General features: G+C 59.3%; 1 protein-coding gene across 1 annotated transcript in view; it reads left to right on the top strand.

The window, feature by feature from the left end:
* The first annotated feature begins 255 nt into the window (after nt 1–255).
* The window catches only part of Myo18b (myosin XVIIIB), a 201,599-nt gene continuing 181,480 nt past the window's right edge, over nt 256–20,374 (top strand). The window contains exons 1-10 of the mRNA XM_027955886.2: nt 256–292; nt 2,295–2,455; nt 6,210–7,394; nt 7,877–7,943; nt 8,648–8,760; nt 9,608–9,784; nt 13,275–13,473; nt 15,555–15,697; nt 16,363–16,463; nt 19,330–19,393. Coding sequence (XP_027811687.2) covers nt 256–292; nt 2,295–2,455; nt 6,210–7,394; nt 7,877–7,943; nt 8,648–8,760; nt 9,608–9,784; nt 13,275–13,473; nt 15,555–15,697; nt 16,363–16,463; nt 19,330–19,393 — 2,247 coding nt within the window. The remainder of the gene's footprint in view (nt 293–2,294; nt 2,456–6,209; nt 7,395–7,876; nt 7,944–8,647; nt 8,761–9,607; nt 9,785–13,274; nt 13,474–15,554; nt 15,698–16,362; nt 16,464–19,329; nt 19,394–20,374) is intronic.

Here is a 20,374-nt window from a genome sequence, read left to right as displayed (position 1 = left end):
GAGTGAAGGGCGGTAGCTGTCCCTGCTTGTCCCATCCCCATCTAGTCGTGATTTATGGCATTGGTGGCAGTGGGGTGGGACTGTGCCCAGGTCTAACCATCTCTCTCTTCTCTCCCGCTGTGTCTGTGCCAGGCCTGTGTCCACCCATCTCATGTGCTACGTGTGTCCCTAGAGCCTCATTCCGTGCTGTCTGGCGGGAGCGCCATCTCGGCTCACCAGCTCATCGCCTCACCACCCCAGCAGGGCTGCCTCAGCATGGCCATCTCATCACGCCTCGCCTTGTGGGAGCAGAAGGAAAGTGGTGGCCGGGGCTGGGACTGGGGCTTCAGGGGCCAACTCTAGTCCTGGAGGACAAATCTGAGTGGCCCAAGCCAGCCCTTCCCTCCTCGGGTGGGGGGGTCACATCCAGTTCTGCCTGTGACACATCCATCCTGCTTCCCATCACCGCCCAGCCAGCTTGCTTAGCCAAGGCCTTCCTGACCCAGCGGGGCATTAGGGCCCTGCCCTTGGCTCCTCTCAGGGCTGCCTGTCCACCCTGTTCCTTGGGGGAGGCTGGGCAGCCAGGGTGACCAGCTGTCCACCTCACTCCCTTGTGTCCTGATGAGCCCTGGGGCAGGGGAGTGGGAGGAGCGGGGTGTCGGGGGGCATAGACAGACCATGGCCCCCGCCTCATCACCATGGAGAACAGGACACGACTCCCTTCTAGTTAGTTCTTTCTTCTCTGTGGCTGCTTCCCCAGGTCTCAGGAAGGGCCCTCCCGTGCTTGGGATCCGACCATGGGGGCAGACGGGAGGGGGCAGAGGCCTCCTCTGCTGCCTGCTGGCTGTCCCCTGCCTGCAGTCTGACCTGGCCGTAGCTCAAGGAGCGTGTGAGGGACAGCAGAGGTGGACGCTAGGATTGGGCTCACCTCCTCACATCGAGTGGGTCCTGGTTGCATCCAGAGGGACAGAGGAAGAGTGGGGTGGTTGGGACCCCAGCTTGCCTGCCCGCGATCTGGGCACAGAGGACCTTGATGACGAGTTTATTTTAGGCCAGTGTGTGGCTCCTCCGTAGAAAGCACTGCTGATTTTTTTCTTTCTTGTGGGAGTGACAGTGAAGAGGGTTAAAGACACACCCCAGCTGGCCACAGCGAGTTCCAGGTCTCAGCCCCCAAGGTCACTGTGGCCAGCAGGGAATCTCAGCTACAAGCACGTCCAGCCGGCTCTGGTCTGGCTCCATTTCTAGGGCAAAATCGCTGGTGTCCAGGTGACCGTTTTAGGACCCAGTGCTGGGGAGTCCCTGGCTGCCTGGGTCCTGGTCTAAGGACCACCAAGCAGGCAGAGAGGTCAGTGCAGAGGGCTGCAGCCTCAGGGTTGGGTCCTTGCACAGGGCTCCTGAGAGTCCACAGGAACTAGGTATAGACCCTTGCAGTCATGGAAGTCTGCAGATAATCCGGTCCGTTATATAAAACGGTGTCATATCTGCAGATAACGTCCTGCATAGTTAAAGCAAACGCTGTTATACTGCTGGGCGCAGCTGTGCATGCCTGTGATCCTACCGGTTGGGGAGGCTGAGGCAGGAGGATCTCAAGTTCAAGGCCAGCTTCAGCAATTTAGCAAAGCCCTAAACAACTCAGTAAGACTATCTCAAAATTAAAAATAAAAGGGGGCTGGGAGTGTACTCAGTGATTATGCGCCTGGGTTCACTCCCTGGTACCCGACTCCCCCAATAGCTGTTAAGTCATTGGTGAGTCGTAGCCTGCACGGTTTACGCCATTGTTTTCCTTGAACACTTTCCACCCACGGTTGGTCCAGTCTAGGGATGGGATGCAGGATCCAGGGACAAAGGGGCCGACTGTGTACACCAGGGCAGCCGGCCTCCCCGCCCGGCCCTGTGCCCAGCACACAGGGAGTGATTACTAAGTGAGCAAGTACTATATCAACTCCAAGCGGTGGGCAGGAGAGCGCGGGTGGATCCTTGGGACCCATCCCCTCGGGAATCCCGAGAAGCTCCTTTCTGCGCCGTCCTCCCAGGGAAGGGTCTGTCCCCAGCCAAGGAAGGGAACCTGAGGTCTGTGGCCCAGAGTCAGGTCTCAGCGCCACGGGAGCCAGGAGGAGACCCACCGACTGGCTCTGCTGCTCCCTGTCCCCATCACGCTCTGTCCCAAGCCCCCGGCTCCTGCGGAGCGCCACCTGCTTTGCGCATCCTCTCGCTCTTGCGCTTGGTGGCACTTCTCCTCCTCACCGGCCCAGGCGCCTTGGCGACCTCAGCCTGCGGGTGGGCTCACTGGTCTTCCTTCCCTGCATCTGCAACACAGATCCGGGAAGAGGACAAGACTCCTCCGCCGTCCTCGCCCCCTCCCCTCTTCTCCGTCATCCCGGGGGGCTTCATCAGGCAACTGGTCCGCGAGACGGAGAAAGAGTCCAAGGAAGCCAGGCAGAGGAAGCAGGCGGCGCTGGCCTCCCCAGAACAAGAGGTAAGTGGCCTCGCGTCTGTCTTTGCTCCTAACGCCCCCACTTTGAGGAACGTCTTTTCTTGAATTTGGTGGGTGGTCGGGCTCCTCTGCCACCTTCACAACCCATCTCAGTTTGTGCATCTGGACGTTCTATCGCCCTCCTTCCTGACTTCCACCGTTTCCTATGTCTGGTTTATTATGGAAACCACGGCCATGGTTGGATCTTGTGACTTATCTTGAGCATGTCTTGTAGGGATTATTCAACAAATGGTTGTTGAATGAATGAAGGAATGAATGAGTGGTCGGTTGATCTATGATGATGGGGATTGTTTTATTCTGACTTTTGCAAATAGGAGGAAGTAGACACGGACTAAGATGCACAGTGAGTTTAGTGTAAGCAGAAAACAGAATTTGGTTGGTGCTCGCAGGTCTGGCTGGGTGGGTGTTAAAATATGGTAGCAAGTGCGCATAACCCTAAGGCCCACAGTGTCCTGTGGCTGCCATGCTCCCCCAAGTTCCCTGAAATAGCCACCACCCAATAATTAAGGGGTCAGTGCGTGGCCACGTTGGGACTCAGGACCCTGCCCTGGCGGGCGTCCGTTGTTATTGGCTGCCGTCCGCTCAGTCCTTCGGTTGTTCTGAGCAGGTGCTGGGGTGAAGCCACTGTTGAACCCCACGTAGCGCAAAGGCCACCTTGGGGACAGGGCGTCTCTCCAGCGCCCCCTTGAGGCCAAGGCAAATGCTGCGGTGATCAGGCCGGGGAGTCCCGGGGCCATCCAGGCTCCGCCTCCCACTCCGCTCCAGCCTGTTTGGCTGACCAGGCCTGTCACTCACTGTGGACTTTGCTATGTCAGAGACATCCTGAACAGCAGCAGCTGTGGAGACGCCCCCGTCAAGACTTTGTGGGGGAACACAGCAGAGAGGAGAGGCTGTGTCCCCACCCCTGCCTGACTTAAGGCAGGAGGCCAATGTGGAATCTTCTGGCACTTGTGAGATCATGATAAGAGTCACTGTGTGCTGTTTGTCATGAAATGATGCTCACTTGGCTGCTCACGGGTGCAGCAGGGACCCCACACAGCAGTGGGGTGGATGGGATCAGACCCATTTATCAGAGGTGGAGACTGAGGCCTGGGAAGTTCACGTCACTTGCTGCAGGGCATGAGTCAGTGTTCTGTGCTCTCAGGAGCCATCTGGGGAAGGGCTGGCCTGGTGAAGGGGGTGGCCCGTGTGGGGCCTTGAAAGTCCACAGGCCCTGGTGACATTCCTGGTGGCATCCCTGGGAGCAAGTAAAGGAACAGAACTGAGCTGAGAGAGGGGATCAGTTGCCCCTGCTGGGCTGGTGGAGACTGAGAGCCAAGACAGGAGATGGGCAGCCTCAGGCCAGGACAGGTGGCGGCACCACAGGCCAAGATGTCCCTGGGGCTGAGCAGGGGCCTTGAGAATACCAGCGAGGCTGCAAGCCCTGGCTGGCTCTGGCCAGTTCGATTTTGTTTTTGTCCCGACCAGTAAATGATCCTCATCCGCTCCCCTGACCTGGCCCAGCTGTCCCTCTGCTCCTCACATGGTCCTGCAGGAACCCAATGACCCATGGTCATTGGAACCCATCCCCACTTTGCAGGAAGGGAAAACAAGGCTTGGGAAGTGGCCCGATCCCCTCCAGTCACCCACCAGTGAGGGCCAAAGACAGGCCAGGAAGCCCTGGAACAATGACAGGCCCCGGTGGCATGTCACGGAGACCTGGGTTCCGGCTCCTGCCCCTTCATGTCATGAAGTCCAGGCCAAAGTCCTCCCATCCTCTGGCCTTGGTTTCCTCGTCTGTAAAATAGATGTGCTGTGACTTTCCCCCTGGCCAGTGACTGCACAGGTGCTGTTTCCTTCAAATGCTAAGTGGGGTGCAGGGGGCCCGGAGCTTTCATGACTATACAATCCCAGGAGGAGAATTCATGTGTGCGTGTGTGCAGGGGGCAAGGCCAGGGCTGGCTCTCCCGTTTGGCACGTCTCCATGTCACTGTCTATGGTCACCCGTGGCAGCTGGTTAAAAATAAGGCAGTGATTCACTTTTCAAAAACAGTGCAGACAGTGGTGCGGCCTGCCAAGTGCAGCCAGCCCCCATTCGGAGCTGATGTCCTGCTGGCCCCGGAAGGTCAGGCGGAGCCACTCAGTACCAGAGATATGGCCCTTGGCTCTGGTTACACATTGGGATCATCTCGGGAGGAGCCAAAACCCTGACCGACAACCTTGGAGTTTCTGGGCGTGGGGACAAATCATGTGCATTTCCTCAAGCTCCCAAGGAGATTCCAAAGAGCCTTAGAACAAAACAAGGAAGGTAACGTGGTGTGTGGCGTTGGAGTCCAGAGACCTGGATTTACAATCCCACTCTGTATTTGGGGTCACTGGATATCTTCATGTCTGCATCTTTGTCTGTAGAATGGGGCAAAGTGCAGAACCTGTCACTGGGTCCTTATGGGGGTTCAGTAGGACATTGGGTCATGGCCTGTTATGAAAGGGCTGCATGTGCTGCTCTAATCCTGTTATTATCACCACAGCCAAAGATGGAGACTGTGCTTTGGCAGCATGGACCCCGAAAACAGGAAAGACACAGGGATAAACTAAAATGGGGTGCAGAACGTGGGCACTACTGTGACAGGCTCTGGGACTTTGTGGATGTGTGAGACAACTTCGAGTTGAGGGCTTCAGGCAATGGATTTGCCAAGGGGTGACATTTGAGCTGGGTATAAAAGCTGAAGGCTGGGGCGTGAGCGCAGCATGGGCACATGTGGAGGCAGGGAAGCCACTGGGTTGGTTAGAGGTGCCCAGAGCAGCCAAAGCTTGGACAGGGACAGTTGGGGACATCTCGCTGAGGATCTGGCTGTCTGATCACGGTTTGGATGATTCTCCTGTAGGCTGTGGGCAGCTGTCAAAATCTTTTGATCAGGTTTAAAATGAATGGTGGCCAATAGAAGAGAGCTCAGATCAGAGGCTGTGGCGGTGGCCCATGAGAGAGACTGGGCCTGGGGAAGGAGACACAGGGGAGGCTCTGAGGAGGGGTCAACATGACCCCAGCACGTGTGCATGTCAGGGGAGGGTGAGAGCCCCGGTACCTAGGCTCAGGCATCTGCAAGACTGAGGTATAGACACAGGGGGGAGCAGCCCCCAGGTCTCCGTGTGCAGAGGCAGGGCTCAGTGAGAACCCATGGTGCCATCTATGGTCACCCAGCAGGAGAATATTGGAGCCAGGAATGAGAAGAGATCCTTAATGACAGGACCCGAGTCCTTTCCCTGATCCTCTCTGGCCCAGCAGGAAGAATCAAGGCATAAATAACAATACCAATAACAATAGCAGCAGAGGCGCCTGCTATAGTTACTGAAGACATACTATGCGCTTGGCTCATTTTCTGTGTGTTATCACAAATTGTCCCACCCGCCCTGCAAGGCAGGCCTTTAAGATCCTCAGTTTGTTGATAAGTCAACAAGTTCAGAGAGGGGAAGCAATTTACCCAAGGCTTCACAGCTAGGGAGAGGCAGAGTCTGGGGTTGAACTTGGTTCTGTTGGGATCCTCTCTCCTCCCACTCTGCCTCTTGGCCTTGAGGCTGTGGGCCAAGCCTCACTGACCGTCACGGTGCCTGTTGGGCCTTGGAGGTGCATGAGAAGCTCAGAGTGGATGAGTGGGTGGATGAACATGTAAAGAACAGACAAACTTTGGGGAGGGTGGGAGTCGGGAAGCACCCAGAGAGGGTCAGTGAGCAGCTAAGCATGGTGGTGGTCTCTTCCTAGATCCCAGAAGTTTCCACCAGTCCACCAAACAGCAAGACCAACAGGGGCACAAAATCTGGAAGCCAACAGATTCCCCAGGACAGCCAGTCTGCCCCTCCCCAGGGCACAAGCATTCCGGGCAAGGAGAGCCAGGGGGCCGGCAGCACTGCCCCTGCACTGATGACCAGCATCAATGGCGAGAAGCCCCAGGAGTCAGGCCCCACGGCGACTCCAGCCAAGAAGAGCCTGCCCTTCAGGAGGGGTGTGCTGGGGGGCGATGTGCTGCTGATGGTGGCCAGGCTGGACCCGGGAGCACCCCAGCCAGAGCAGAGGACCCAGCCCCGTGATCCCCCCACTTGCAAGACACCACCCGCAGTCACAGACCCTGGGGGCGAAAAGCAAGGGGAGACCCCAGGGAGTCCCTCTGGGTCCCAGGTCTCCACTGAGAACTTGGCTTCCAAGCCTGAGAAGACCCGGACTGGGGGTCTTGGGGACCCAGGCCAAGGATCAGAAGGCGAGAAGGGGGGCAGGGGACCCCAGACCAAAGGGCTGAAAGGGGGTGAGCCCCAGGGCAAAGAGGAGCAGAGGACCAGGCCCCAAACCCAAGGGGCAGGTGATGGGGGGCAGCCAGGGGCGGTGGAGAAGGAGGGAGGGGATCCCCCAAGCAAGACCGAGAAGGGGGGTCTGCCCAAGGACGTGGGGACTGAAGGGAAGCCCTCTGGGCCTCGAGTCCAAGTGAGGAAATGGGGCGGTTCCCTGGGCAGAAAGAGTAAGTGGGGTGGTCCCCAGAGCAAGAAGGACAAAGGAGGTGAGCTCAGGGCCGGCAGCGAGGAGCCGGCAGGAGGCACAGCGCAGGGCAGCCTGCCGCCGCCAGGGGGCGCTCCCGGGGAGCCGGAGGCGGCAGGCGCACCTGGGCGGACAGGTGAGCCCTGTGCCAGGCCAGAGGAGGCCCCGGGGGCGGCCGGAGCCCCAGAGGAGGTGGCTACAGAGGGGCCGTCGCTGGCGGCAGCCGGACAGGAGGACGCGCCGCAAGGCAGAGCGCAGGAGCCCTGCGCCAGAGCCCAGGACGGGGACGGGCCCGGGCTGCCGCAGCTGGACAGAAGCCCAAGGCCTGCGGAGACCCCGGGGGTCGGGCAGACGCAGCCCGAGGAGGGGACAGCCCTGCAGGAGGACAGCAGAGGAGGCCAGAGCGGAGACTCAGACCAGGTGCTGGGGCCCACGGGCGTGGGAGGTGGCGGGAAGGAGCTGCCCTGGTGACCGTGGAGGTGGACAGGGGACAGGATGGGGAACTGGGGGAGGGGGAGTCCTGGGGCACCCAGAGGAGGGGGTGGCATTTTTTGGCTGGCAAGGGTCTTGAGGTTCCCGGGCTGGAATTCTGCGCTGGGAGAGAAGGTTCTCAACCTGCAAATCTCCCTCCGTTGGGGGCGGGGCTCGGTTTACTCACCTGTCACCCAGCAGGTCTGACAGCTGAGGTGGCCAAAATAGCATCTTGGTTGAGATGCAGATTCTTGGGCGTCTTGGGGGTTCCCGTTGTTCAAAAGGCCAGGGCCCCGGAGTCTGCATTGTGATTCTGATTTCCTCGCTGGTCTCAGACCACACTGTGGGCAACTGCCCGACGGGTGTCCCAGCTTCCGAGGCAGGACTGCTGTCACTTTGTCAGTTTAACCGGTGTGATCTTTTGCTCCCAGGCTCCTGAGGACAGATGGTACCAGGCAGAGAAAGTCTGGCTGGTTCAGAAGGACGGATTTACTCTTGGTAATGAGGGGTGTCGGTGCCACGGGAGGGGGGCGGGCTCTACTTCTCTCTTCTTGTGCCCTTTGCTGCTGGTGGTTGTCATCGTGGAGGCCCTGGTTATGCTTAGGGTGCAGCAGAGACTGGCAAGGGCACACATGGCCTTTGAGGCAGTGGGAATAGCCGATGGTCACCTCACCCTGGGGAGCTGGCCTGCTGAGTACTGTTATCAAAGACATCTGAGCCTTGATAATTAATTAATGGGTTTAATGCCACAAATCGGGCTGGTTCCTACGGTGTCCCACAGGAACCGAGGGTCTAGGAGCAGCTGGCAGAGATGAGCTGCTGGAAGTGGTTCCGAGTTGCCGTCAGGACAGGCGGGGGACAGTGATTGATTAGCAATGTCTGCCAGGGTACCCCAAGGGGAAGTGCCAGTCTCTGCCATCCCAGGTCTAGGGGTGAGATGTCCAGTTCACCCAACCCTCAGGATGCCTGCTCTGTTCCTGGCACTGCTGCAAGTCAGCCTCAGCCCCTGTCTTTAGAGGGCTTGGGGTCACAGTTCAGTGCCCTCCATGCGGACAGACCCCAAGGGGTGAGCAGGTCGCCCTTCCTGGCCTGGCCTGAGCCCCGCTGCAGCTGGCCTGGCTCAAACATGCTCTCCTCCCCTCCCTCCCCCTCATGTCCTCCCCTTCCTGTCCCTCCTGTCCTCCCTCTGGGCTCTCCACCAGCCACGGTACTAAAGCCAGACGAGGGGACAGCCGACCTGCCCGCGGGAAGGGTACGACTTTGCCTGGACGCTGACCAAACCGTCACGGAGGTGGATGAGGAGCACGTGCACAGGGTGAGTCTCCCGCCCCTCCCGGCCTGCTCTGCACCCTCGTCCCCGTCCCTGCAGCAGATGTCCTTGTAGATGCCACTTTGGTTTGAGTCCCTGTGGGAGCTGTAGGTTGGCCCCTATTGAATGCAGTGCTCTGCTGCTGGGACTAAAACGCATGGGGTGACTGACTCTGTCCCCTGGCGTCCCCTTTATGAGAACACATCAAGAAGCACCTCTGTCAGGCCTTGGCACTGAGAGTTCTGACTGACCCAAGAAACAGGTTGCTTTTCATTTTATGGACGTGGCAAGCCATGCTGCAGAGCCTCTTTCCTTTTGCACTCTGGCTGCCAGGGAGCTCAGTTAAATTTGAGCTGTAGCATAGGTTCCTTGGCCTATATACATTGGGCATCAGTCTTTCTTCTAGGGGTGTGGGTGTATCTGCAAGGGAACAAGGAACCATGGCCTATCAGGTAAAGGAGATGTTTGGCTATGGACCTCCTTCCCTGGGCACCACAGAGCACACCCAGAGGTGTCCAGTAAGATCTAGAAAAGGAGGAATGAGCAGTAGCCGCTCTGGACACCGAAGTGCTCTGAGCTTTGCGGGGTCTCGGGGAGCATCTGCTCTCCCAGAGCAGAGTGTGGGAAGGACAGACCGGGAGGGGGGCTGCCCCTCTTGTACCAGTCTGTGTGTCCTATAGAAGGGGTGGCCCTGTTGTGCCACTGTCTCTCCATCGTCCTCGTGTCCTGAGTTCTGGTCGGGCCTTGGCATGTGGCTCCCAAGGACAGGACCACCGTGTGTGTATGTGTGTTGGTGCTGCTGTGGCCAGGTCCCCGGAGGCCCAGGAGACCAGCCCTGTGTGCCGGCTTGCAGGCCAACCCCCCCGAGCTGGACCAGGCCGAGGACCTGGCCTCTCTCGTCAGCGTCAACGAGTCCAGTGTCCTGAACACGCTTCTGCACCGCTACCGGGCCCAGCTGCCACACACCTGCTCTGGGCCTGATCTGATCGTCCTTCAGCCGCAGGGTCCCTTGGCGCCCCCTGCAGCCAAGGTGAGTGGGGACGGGGAGGGGCAGGGGACGAGGCGCGGGAGGAGGGGAGGACCCTCTGCGGCTGAGGGGAGAGCAGGACCAGGGCCCCAGGAGACCCTTCATTCCTGCCAAAGACAGTACTGGGGCATGGTCCCCTGCTCCTGGCGGAGAGAGGCGAGTCACCGGGGGAGCCCCAGGGGCACTAGGGATGATGTCAAGCTGGCCAGACTGGGGCATGGCCTGTCAATTCCCACCTGCCCCCGGAAGGCAGGCGTTCCCAGCCCGTTTTACAGATGAGAAGCTGGTGGTCAGAGGGGAGCAGGCCGCTGACCCTCAGGTTGAACCTGCAGAGGAGCCTGGATAAGACCCAGGCCGCAGGCTCGCCCCTCGGTGCCACCGCACTGGGCCGAGATACAGAAAGAGCAGCCTCAGTCCACCTTGATCCATCAGGCCTGGATCTGGCCAATTGAACCAAAGGCACAGGAGAGCTCTGTGCGCCACCTTGTGGGGGGACCTGGAACCACAGTGGCATCCCCCTCACTAGTTCCCACCTGAGTTGTTGTGGGTCCTGGAGATTCTTAGTGGGACAGAGGGACAGAGGTGAAGGGGTCCCCTGGGCTGTGGTGGAGACGTGGAAAGGGACAAAGTGGAGAGAAGGGGACAGAAGGCCAAGGCTCCCTCAGTGCACTGTTCTGAGACCTTGGGGCAGGCATGGGCCCCTGGAACACCTGGGGCCTGGGAAAGACCACGATGCTTCTCTGGCCTCAGTTTCCCCATATGTCAACTGGGGTGTAAAGCCACATCTTGCCCTCTGGATCCCCTTGTGACAAACCCATTCCTGATCCCTGCTTGAGGCCAGGTCCACACAGAGGAGACAGTGGCTCTGCACCCTTCCCAAGACCTTCTTTTCCAGGGTGACTCACCTGTGCCCTCCAATGACTCCCAGGCCTCTCTGGGTGTGGGTGTCTATGGGCAGGGGCCTGGGAGGGCCTCAGGAGCCGAGTGGGCTAAGCTTGGCAGGTGCCTGTCCCCTCCCTGCTGCAAATGCTTGTGCCTCTGTTAATGCATCCCAGGTCTCTGGGATCTCTGAATCCTTGAGCAACCCCTCCAGCAATTTGGCCACCCCCGGGAGGGGGCAGTTTTATAGTCTGGACAGAGGGCTAGGTCCACATAGCTGTCCTGGATTTGGGGCATCAGAGCTTGCACAAAAGTGCCTAAGAGGACAGGCCCTGGGGTATCCCCTGATGGTGGCATTTGGGTGTCATGGTCCCCCAGACTCCTTCCCGGGGCTTCCCACCTCCTTCCCTCAAGTCTCCTGGCCTCTGCAGCCACACCACTGCCCCCCACTCTCCTGGGCTGGGTCCAGCTCTGATTCTCCAAATGGCCACCAGGTGGCAGCACAGACCTGCAGTGATGCTGGGGCTGCCTGGGGCCCCCGCAGGATGGGCTGGGTGACTCTGGGGGTGCAGCTGCGGGAGTCCTGGTCCCCAGGAGCTGGGGGCCGAGAGGAATGGAGTCCCTGTGGGCGTCAGCATGCGTGGGACCAGGGCACCGTTGGGCATGGCTCTGTGCACGGGCCTCCGCCCCTTCAATGCCTGTGCCTGTGTGGCGGGGTCCCCATGCACAGACACACCATGGGGCCACTGAGGGTCGAATCTGCGGAATCCCCCTCCCCCCAGACCAGGGTCCCAGCATCCCACGAGTGGACTGCCTTGTCCCTGGAACTCCAGAGCAGGGCTGGCCCGAGGGCTCGGACCCTGTGACCTGCCTGAGCCCCAGGCTGTGTCCAGCAGGGTGGGGCGTGTCCCTCCTGGGGTTCATCCCCTGGTCCCACCAAGGCATGGGGCGGGATCTTGCCGTGGTCACGACTTGGTGTCTCGGGTCTTGGACATTGTCCTCCATGTCCCCTGGCCTCCAGGGCCAGGGCTCCGTGTCCCACCTCCCCTGCGTCCTTGGTGACCCTGCGCAGGCTGTGCCCGTGGGATGGCTCTGTCTCTTCCTCTTCCCCTCCAGCAGCCGCAGCTCCGCGGGGCGGGAGGGCTGGTTACCAAGGTTGGGTTCACGTAGCTCTCAGGGGGTCCCCCGCCTCGGCCTGTGGTCAGGGGGCTTCGGACACAGCCTCGGAGCCCTCTGCAGCCAACTCCAGGACGGTCCCTGTCACTCGAAAGACCTGGGGGCCCCTCTGGGGTGCAGCCCACCCCGAGCCCCACCCCGGCAGCTGTGGATTTCATTTTCCTCCAAGACTTTCATGTTTTCCAAAAAGTCCCGGCCGGGCTGGCCCATCACGTCCTAGGACAGCTCTAACGTTGGCAGGTCCCACCCCCGGGTCTCCTCCACACACCTGCCATGGAGTCCTTGTGCTCTCTGAGGGTCTCCTTGTTTGTTTGTGGCGTGACCAGCTGGCCCGGTGCCCTCACCGGGGACCTGCAGGGCACAGCTCGGTGGCTGCTTACCTTGGCTTACTGGTTGAAGGACATCTGGGCTGTTCCCGGGTCTTGTGGCTTTGTCCAGGTGGTCACTGTGACCAGCGATGTGACTTCTGTGGACACATTTTCAGTTTGCTTGAATAAACACCTGGACGGGTGTCGTGGGGTTGGGTGGGCAGCGTGTGTGTCACCGAGGAGGAAACTGCCACACTGCTCCAGGGGACACTGTCCTGTCCTGTCCCCACCCCTCCTGTGCAGCCTGAGACTCCTTGCTCTGCAGATGCACTGGCACTTGACAGTGACTATTAAAAAAATATTTGTTAGCCCTTCTAATAAATCATGTGACGTCTCCTCCCACGGGCGTCAGGGGTTTGATGTGGTGCTGTGTCCCCATCGCCTAGGACAGGGCCTCCCACACAGCAGGTGCCCTGTGGGTCTCCTCCCCAAGGGGGAAGGGATGGATGGTGTAGGGATGGGGTTTGAGGTTTCTCCTAGGTCTGCCATGGGGGACAGCACCCCGTCCTTCCCCACCTGACAGTCCCCTTTCCATGGCAGACATCACTAATCGGTCGTGCTATTTGATCCATGGCAGACATTACTAATCAACTGGACCATTTACTTTGGGGACCTCATGGCAGGCACCTCTAGGTGCTGCTCTGAGCCACGAGGTCGACGATGCCCGGGGCTCAGGTGACTCCAGGTGACACCTCTGATAGCTGAAGGGGAGACGTAGACCTTTGTGGGTCTGGGTGGCCCAGGGACTCACAGAGAGCCCCTGGGAGGACTGGACTCACAGGCTGGGCCCTTCTCAGCCAGGTGCCAGGACCCCTTGTCAAGGCTGGAGAGGGACAGGAGGTGGCACCGAGGACCGTCCCCATTATGAGCCCACTTTACAGATGAGAAGGGCTGGCCAGGCCCCCCAGAGGCTGCTGCTCGACCCTCAGGTTGAGCTGGGAGGAAACCCAGGCCGCGGGCTCCTCGGGGCTCCTGCCAGGGACACGGAGGGACCCTCGCCGGGGTGGGTGCTGTCCCACAGTGCCCTGGGCAGGGGCTGAGGGAGAGGCTGACACCTGTCATCTCTGCAGGTGCCCAGGGGCCGCCGGGACGGCTTGCCTGCCCACGTCTGCTCCCTGGCCCAGCGGGCCTACTGGGAGCTGCTGAGCCAGCGGAGGGACCACAGCATCGTGGCCCTGGGCCGGAGTGGCGCGGGGAAGACCACCTGCTGCGAGCAGGTCCTGGAGCACCTGGTGGCAATGGCAGGCAGTGTGGACGGCAGGGTGTCAGGTACGGCGGGCTCCAGGCGACATGGTGGAGGTGGAGACAGGGAGGGTCGGAGCAGGAGTGTGCGGGGCTCCCCTCCTCATAGCCATCTGACTAGATGTGCTTGCTCCTGAGGGCCCCCTCCGGACTGTTGGACACCGTTGTGTGGCTTAGATAAAGATATTTCTTCCTCAAGATATCGATGGCCATTTGCAGAACAGCAGTCAACAGTGGGCATTGTTAGAACCAGACACTGGACTGCCATCTGCTGGGAAGCCGTCCTAATAAGTCCACGAATCTGTGATAGCATGATGTGAACCGTGTGGGCCTCAGATGCGGTGCTGTGGTGCAGTGTACGACCTGCTGAACCGCACAGAGCGCCCCCTGAGTGGAGACAGGAAGGCAGAGCTGAGAGCTGCGGGGAAATGCACCTGTGCCTATGGACACGGGCGAATGTCCAGCAAAAGGGCTGGCAGAGCTGGTCAGGCCTCCGAAGCACACAGGAGGGGCACAAGGAAGGTCCTGGAGGCAGTGAGATTTGAGCTGAGCCTTAAAGATAGAGTGCCAATTAATGATCATGATAACTGCAATTTAATGATGATCAGAGTGCATGTTTGCCAGGGACGTGCGTGCCAGGCCTTATTCCATGAAAACGAACTTATTTATTCTTTAAAACAGGCCTGTGGCAGGCCATCTAGTAGATGTGACTGTTTGAATTTTATAGGTGAAAGCCTTGAGAGTCAGAGAAGTCAAGTATCTTGCCCGAAGCCACACAGCCCATCTGTCCTGGAGCCGAATGCAAAACCAGGCAGCCTGGCTCCTGATCCCAGCTTCCGGGCCAGGGTCTCAGGCTTTCCTTGTTGTCCCCCAGGAGCTTTGGACACTTCCCTCTGTCGTCTACCCTACAGTGGACATTTAGTGCCACAGGGGAACCGTATACCCGTGTGTGGGGGCGTCTATCTGTGCTCTGTAATAAAAAGACCAATTTTTTTTTCTGGGAGCCAGGCACGGTGGCACACGCCTGTCATCCCAGCGGCTGGGGAGGCTGAGGCAGGAGGATCATGAGTTCAAAGCCAGCCTCAGCAACTTAATGAGGCCCTGAGCAACTCGGGGAGACCCTGTCTCTAAATAAAACACAAAATAGGGCTGGGGTGGGGCTCAGTGGTCAGTGCCCCTGGGTTCAATCCCCAGGACCAAAAAAAGAGATTTTTTTTTTTTTTTGCCACTTTCAGGAATCAGTTTCTGCCCCCATTGAGGGTGGTTTCTGTCCTCCCCACTGAGCACCCACGACCCTGCTTTTCTATAGTGTGATATTAACTAAGAATATTATATTATGTGTGATGCTCATAATAAACTGCTTTTCTATATATGATAACAACATCACCCCTTCAGGAACCTTTTAAGTGCTTTGCATTATTAAATCATCCAGTCCTCATGACAACCGCGTGAGGTGGGTATGTCACTACCCTCAGGTTGCCAGCAGGCCACCCGAGGCTCAGGACAGAGGGCTCGTTACTTCTCTCAGTCAGGTGACCAGCCAAGGCAGAGCCCACCTCCTAGCTCTCTTGGCCACTGTGCCCTGCTCCCTCCCCCAGGGATATTCCAGTGCTGCCCTGGGTCTCTTCTCTCCACCTGGCCCCTGTTAGGAGCAGGGGATGCGGCAGAGGCACAGTCCCTGCCCTCCCTCGGTGTAGCTCTGCTGGGAGTGTGTGTGCCTTTGAAGGTGGGAGTCAGGATGGGCTGTATCTAGGTGCCTAGTGGAGTGAGGGATGCACCACGGGTACTCAGGACTTTCAGGCCTGCTACTGGGCCTTGGGTTCTGCATTCAGGTGGGGGAAAGTTAGCGTTTTGCCCCGTCCTGGATCCAGGAGGCCCTGGGGCAGCCGCCATTGGGGAGTAGTCCCGGCAGTCGGCTCCCCCTGGTGGACTGGGCCTTGCCCTGCGCCCTGCTCCTGCTCTCAGCCTGGGGCCTTGCAGGCGGGCGCTCAGCGGGAGGCGTGGTCTAGAGCTGAAGGCGGGGGGAGGCGGGGAGCCGCGGGGAGGGGCCAGCAAGGGAGGGCCGTCCTGGGGGAGGCGTGATTGACAGCCTGCCCTGCACCCCACAGTGGAGAAGATCCGAGCGGCCTTTACCGTCCTCAGGGCCTTTGGCTCTGTGTCCACGGGCCACAGCCGCAGCGCCACCCGATTTAGCATGGTGATGTCACTGGACTTCAACGCCATGGGCCGCATCACAGCCGCTCAGCTCCAGGTGAGCCTCGGGGTGCACCGAGGCTGCTGTGTCCCCAGCTCCACTCTAATGACTCCACCCTCCAGCTGGGACCTCAGTGGTCACGGTCAACTGCGCCCCTCTTGCTGGGTGCCCCAAGTGTTCCCTCCAGCGCCTGGCCATCTGCTCTGGGGACCATCACAGGGGGAAATCTCCAGGACCAAGTGCATGGCCAGGCGCTTGTTAGCCAGGGGCTTAAAACCAGAAGCTGAAGCCAAACAGCCGCACAGCTGCGCTGGGCCACCCGTGGGTGACAACACATGGCCTGTTTGTCCCCATCTCCAAAATCACCCGCCCCCCTCCCCGCCCCCCTCAGACATGCTGTTTGAATAGGAAATAGGATCACAGCCGGGGCAGGGAGTCTCCTGGGTGCCTGATGGAAGGGACATCGCTGTCCCCGGCCCTGCCTGGCCCCCACCATGGGCACCATGGCTGGGGCTGTAGAGGCTCCTGTCCCTGAGACGGTGTCCGAGGTGGCCCTGCTGGGGGACTTCCCTGAGGCTCACTGTAGCCGCTGTGTGTGGGGTGCCCCTCCCAGAGGACTCTGAACCCGAGACACTTGGACCAGGAGATGTGGCCTCAGGGGTGGGCGGGTGGCAGTGGGCAGAGGGGCCCCACAGTGACAGGGGCCCATCTTTGCCCTACAGACGATGCTTTTGGAGAAGAGCCGAGTGGCCCGGCAGCCGGAAGGGGAGGGCAACTTCAAGGTCTTCTCCCAGATGCTGGCTGGGCTGCACCTGGATCTCAGGTGAGTGCCCGGGGTGGGTGGGACAAGGGACCGCTGTCCCCAGAGCCCAGTCTAGCTTCTGCCTGGAGCTGAGAGGCCACGGCCCCAGGTGTGAAGAAGGGCCTCTGACTTCAGTCCCCCAGGGACACGGTGCTCGTGGGCTGGGACCTTGCTCATAGCCCATCCACTCTGAACCTCAGTTTCTTCCTCTGTAAAGTGGAAAAGATGTCTTGAAGAGACCTTATAGGATTCTTATTCAGAGCTGGAGGGGCAGGGCTGTCAGCTGGGACGGTGACAAGTGGGTACAGGGCCTGACAGTGGGGGAAGAGACCCCCATGTCTTCCAGAAGTCACCATCTTTGTGGCTGCCTTGGGTGCACATGGCCAGGTGCCCAGATGGGGCGCCTTGGGACAGAGGGCGAGCTGGCAGGGCAGGGAGCAGGAGTCGGCCTGGCCTTGTCTGCAGGGCTTCCTGGAGGAGGGGGCCCAGGGGTCCGCTCTCCCTCCTGGCTCTCTAGGGCTTCCTCAGGCATGTGGTCTCTCTCTCTCTCTCTGGGTCCCGGTTTCCTCATCTGGCAGACAGATCAGGAAGGTTCTAGTGGAACCCCCGGGGGTCTTTCCCCAGGTACATTAGCAGAAGGGCCTTGTGCCCCTCTGTCCTCCCTTGGAGGACAAGCTCAGTCTTTCCTGAGCCTCTAGCTGAGGCCAGAGGGGAAACCGTGCCCTGCAGAGAGTGGGCAGATGAGAGAAATAACTCGTGGATTCCAGAACAGGGTACCTGAGCAGTAAGGAAACTTCTGGAAAGCCTAAAGGACACACAGAAGAAGTTGGCATAGGGCGACACAGCATCGTAGCTAAGACCACAGGCTTTGGGCCAGGCTTCGTGGATTTGTATCTTGGCTACCCCACTTGCTGGCTGTGTGACCTTCAACAAGTAATGAACCTCTCTGAGCCCTGCTTTCCTCATCTGTAAAAAGACTGTGACTATGGCTACCTCAGGATGCTATTGTGAGGGCCAAAGAGTGAACACAGTGAGAGCTTTGTGCTTGCTGGGATTTGGGGAGGATTTTTACTGGCCTACACCCCTTCCGGCCCTGAACAGGTATGTGCTGGAAAGGGCTGGCTTTGGTGTCAAAGGATGGGTGTTTGCTCCTGGCTTTGCCCCAGGTGGGCCTCCCTGAACCTCAGTTTCTTCTTCTGTAGAATGGGCACTTACTATGGTGTGGGTAATTAAACAATATCACGTGTCCAGGCAGCGGTGTGTGGTGCCTAGGAAGGACGTACCAGGGCAGGGTGAAGAGGTGATTCTGACAGGGAGTTTCCAGTCCCCCATTCCAGCCCGCGGCCTCAGGAGAGGCTGCACTGTGTGGCTCTCCATTTCCGCCTCTCTTGTAGCCCTGAAATACATGCACGGCTCCCCTCTTCCAGCCCTGGGGCCCCGCTCTGGGTCTCTTCTGAGCCCCTGGGTGGGCTGGAGAGGGGACGGACGGCTGGGGGCACCCAGGGAGCGCAGAAGGACGGCTGGGCCATGTCTGCTGCAGTGGCTGCCCTCCGCACCAGCCCGGCCCGGTCCCAGGGTCTCTGGGTGCTGGTGGGTTTGACTTAGAGGAGTTTGGCACCTTTTTTTGCCCTGTGGATTGAACCCAGGGCGCTTAACCACTGAGCCCCATCCCCAGCCTTTTAAAAAACATTTGATTTAGAGAAAAGACCTCACTGTGTTGCTTAGAGCCTCACTAAGTTGCTGAGGCTGGTTTTGAACTCGCCGTCCTCCTGCCTCAGCCTCCCGAGCTGCTGGGATGACAGGCGGGCACCTGTGCCTGGTGAGTTTGACATCCTTGAGAAACAGGTCACAGCCGCCTCTGAGGAGCCCCAGGGACCCCATATGAGTGGAGAAAACTGGAGCAAGTGAGTCCCCTGAGGCGGTCATGCTCCCCAGAGAGCTCCCAGGCCGTCTCCCTCTCTGCTCCCAGGGTGGCTGGCCTCCATGTGGAACTTCCAAAGGACGCAGAGCAGCTCCCCTTCCACAGACCTCACCTGTGGGAGGCTCCTACCCACCCTTCAGAACCCTTCTCCACGTCTCCTTTACAAGAGCGCTGCCTGGTCCCCGCTCCCCCCTTTCACTCCATTGCTTTCTGGGTCTGTGCTGTGCTCTGGTTCCTCACCTGCCATGCCCAGGGGTACAGGGCTCCCCTTCTCACAGAATTGACTGGGGTGTCGGGGTCGGGGTCTGCTTACTCCTTCTGCCTCCCCCGTGCCCAGCAGAGGAGCTGAAACCGTTGAGGTGGATCCTTAATTATTTGTCAAATTGAGTTTCCATGGAATGGGGGAGGGTGTGAGGGATCCGTGGAGCAGGGCCCTGGAGATGTGTCCTTTAATCCTGAGTCAAGGGCACGGCGCCCATCATACAGATGAGGAAAAGTGAGGCTGGAAGAGAAAGGACTGTCTGTCGGGTGGGAGGCAGGACTGGGCTGGAAGCCTGTCTGACGTGGTTCCTCCAGGCAGGCGCACAGGAGAGGGTGCAGGGTCTGCAGGGAAGGGGGGGGGGCGGGAACCAGCCTGAGTGGCTGGGAGGGTGGGCGTGGCTGAGGCCTGTGCCTGTGGCCTGGCTAACGTCCTGTGTGGGGGAGGCCGCCCTGCTGACCCCCAGAACGGCTCCATGGCCCTCTCTGCCCGGTTCCCTGCCTCTTCGGAGGGTCAAGGAAGGGTAGTCAGTGAGGAATCCTCAGGGCCAGGGGACGCCCTGGGCAACCTGGTGGGACCTGGGCCTACAGGAGCCCCTGGGCCCTACCTGCGGTGGCCACGCCCTCCGCCTATGGCCACGCCCTCCGCCTGTGGCCACGCCCTCTGCCTATGGCCACGCCCCCCAGATCTGCCCTCTCTGCTTCCAGGACCGAGCTGAACCTGCACCAGACGGCAGAAAGCAGCACCTTTGGCATGGGCGTGTGGTCCAAGGTAAGGGGTCGTTTTTTTTTTTTTTTTTTTTTGGGGGGGGGTGAGTCCGCGGCCTGGAAGGGGGTGTGGGGAGGTCCGGAAGCCACATGTATCCTTTGGCACTGGTCTCCATCAGGCTGAAGTGTGGGGGAGGCCTTCGAGGAGTCTGGGCTGACTGGGGAGACGGGACTTGGAGCCAGGAGGTGGTGTATGCAGGGGTGAGAGCATAGGGCCCGGGACCGTGTGGGCTGCACTTACCCCTGGTTCCAGCGCCAGATATGTGGCATCGGGCGTGGAATGCAACCTCTCTGAACGTCTGTATCGTCTTCTGTAAATTAATGATGGGACTAATCTGCCTGATGGGTTGCTGCGAGGAAGAAGGGAACGAACCCACAGGAGCGCTTAGCACCGGGCATGACCTGCCCTAGTCCCTGGGGGACTCTGCCAGTACTGATGGAGCTGAAGGAGGGTAGGCGCCCCCCAGGCGTTTCCTGATGAAGGCTCTCTGGGGGGGGGGGCGTGAGGGGGGGGCCTTGAGGGAGGGATACTTGATTGCCTAAGAAAATCCAATGTCCCCCTTGTTGGACATTTTACTCCTTTGTTTGCATCTTAACAATTGTGTTCTCAGTCCCGCCTCCCTCTACACACACCCCCCACCCATGTAGAAGTGCCCAGAAGATGCTAAATGAATTTTCACTGTAGCAAGAGAGACAGGTGTGGAAGTTAGGGCAATCTCATGAGATAAGGGTATGTGAGAAGGAGCATGAGATGCTGCTGACACCAGAGGAGGGTTGAAGGAGCTACTCAGCCTCGGTCAGAAAAGACTTCTTAGCCAAGGGGACATTTGAGCTGGGTTTTGAAGGATGAGTAGGAGTTCACCAGGTGAAGGGGAATAGATGGTTTCCTCTCCAAAGCCTCTTCCAAACGGATGTGTCTGGCACATAAGTCGTCCTGGTGTGATTGGATATTCCCATGCAAAAAACAAAAACCAAAAAAAAATTC

Source organism: Marmota flaviventris, chromosome 1 (genome assembly GCF_047511675.1).
Source record: "Marmota flaviventris isolate mMarFla1 chromosome 1, mMarFla1.hap1, whole genome shotgun sequence".
NCBI classification, from domain to species: domain Eukaryota; kingdom Metazoa; phylum Chordata; class Mammalia; order Rodentia; family Sciuridae; genus Marmota; species Marmota flaviventris.
The sequence above is the reverse complement of the archived record's forward strand: the minus strand, read 5'-3'. Positions and strand labels throughout refer to the sequence as shown.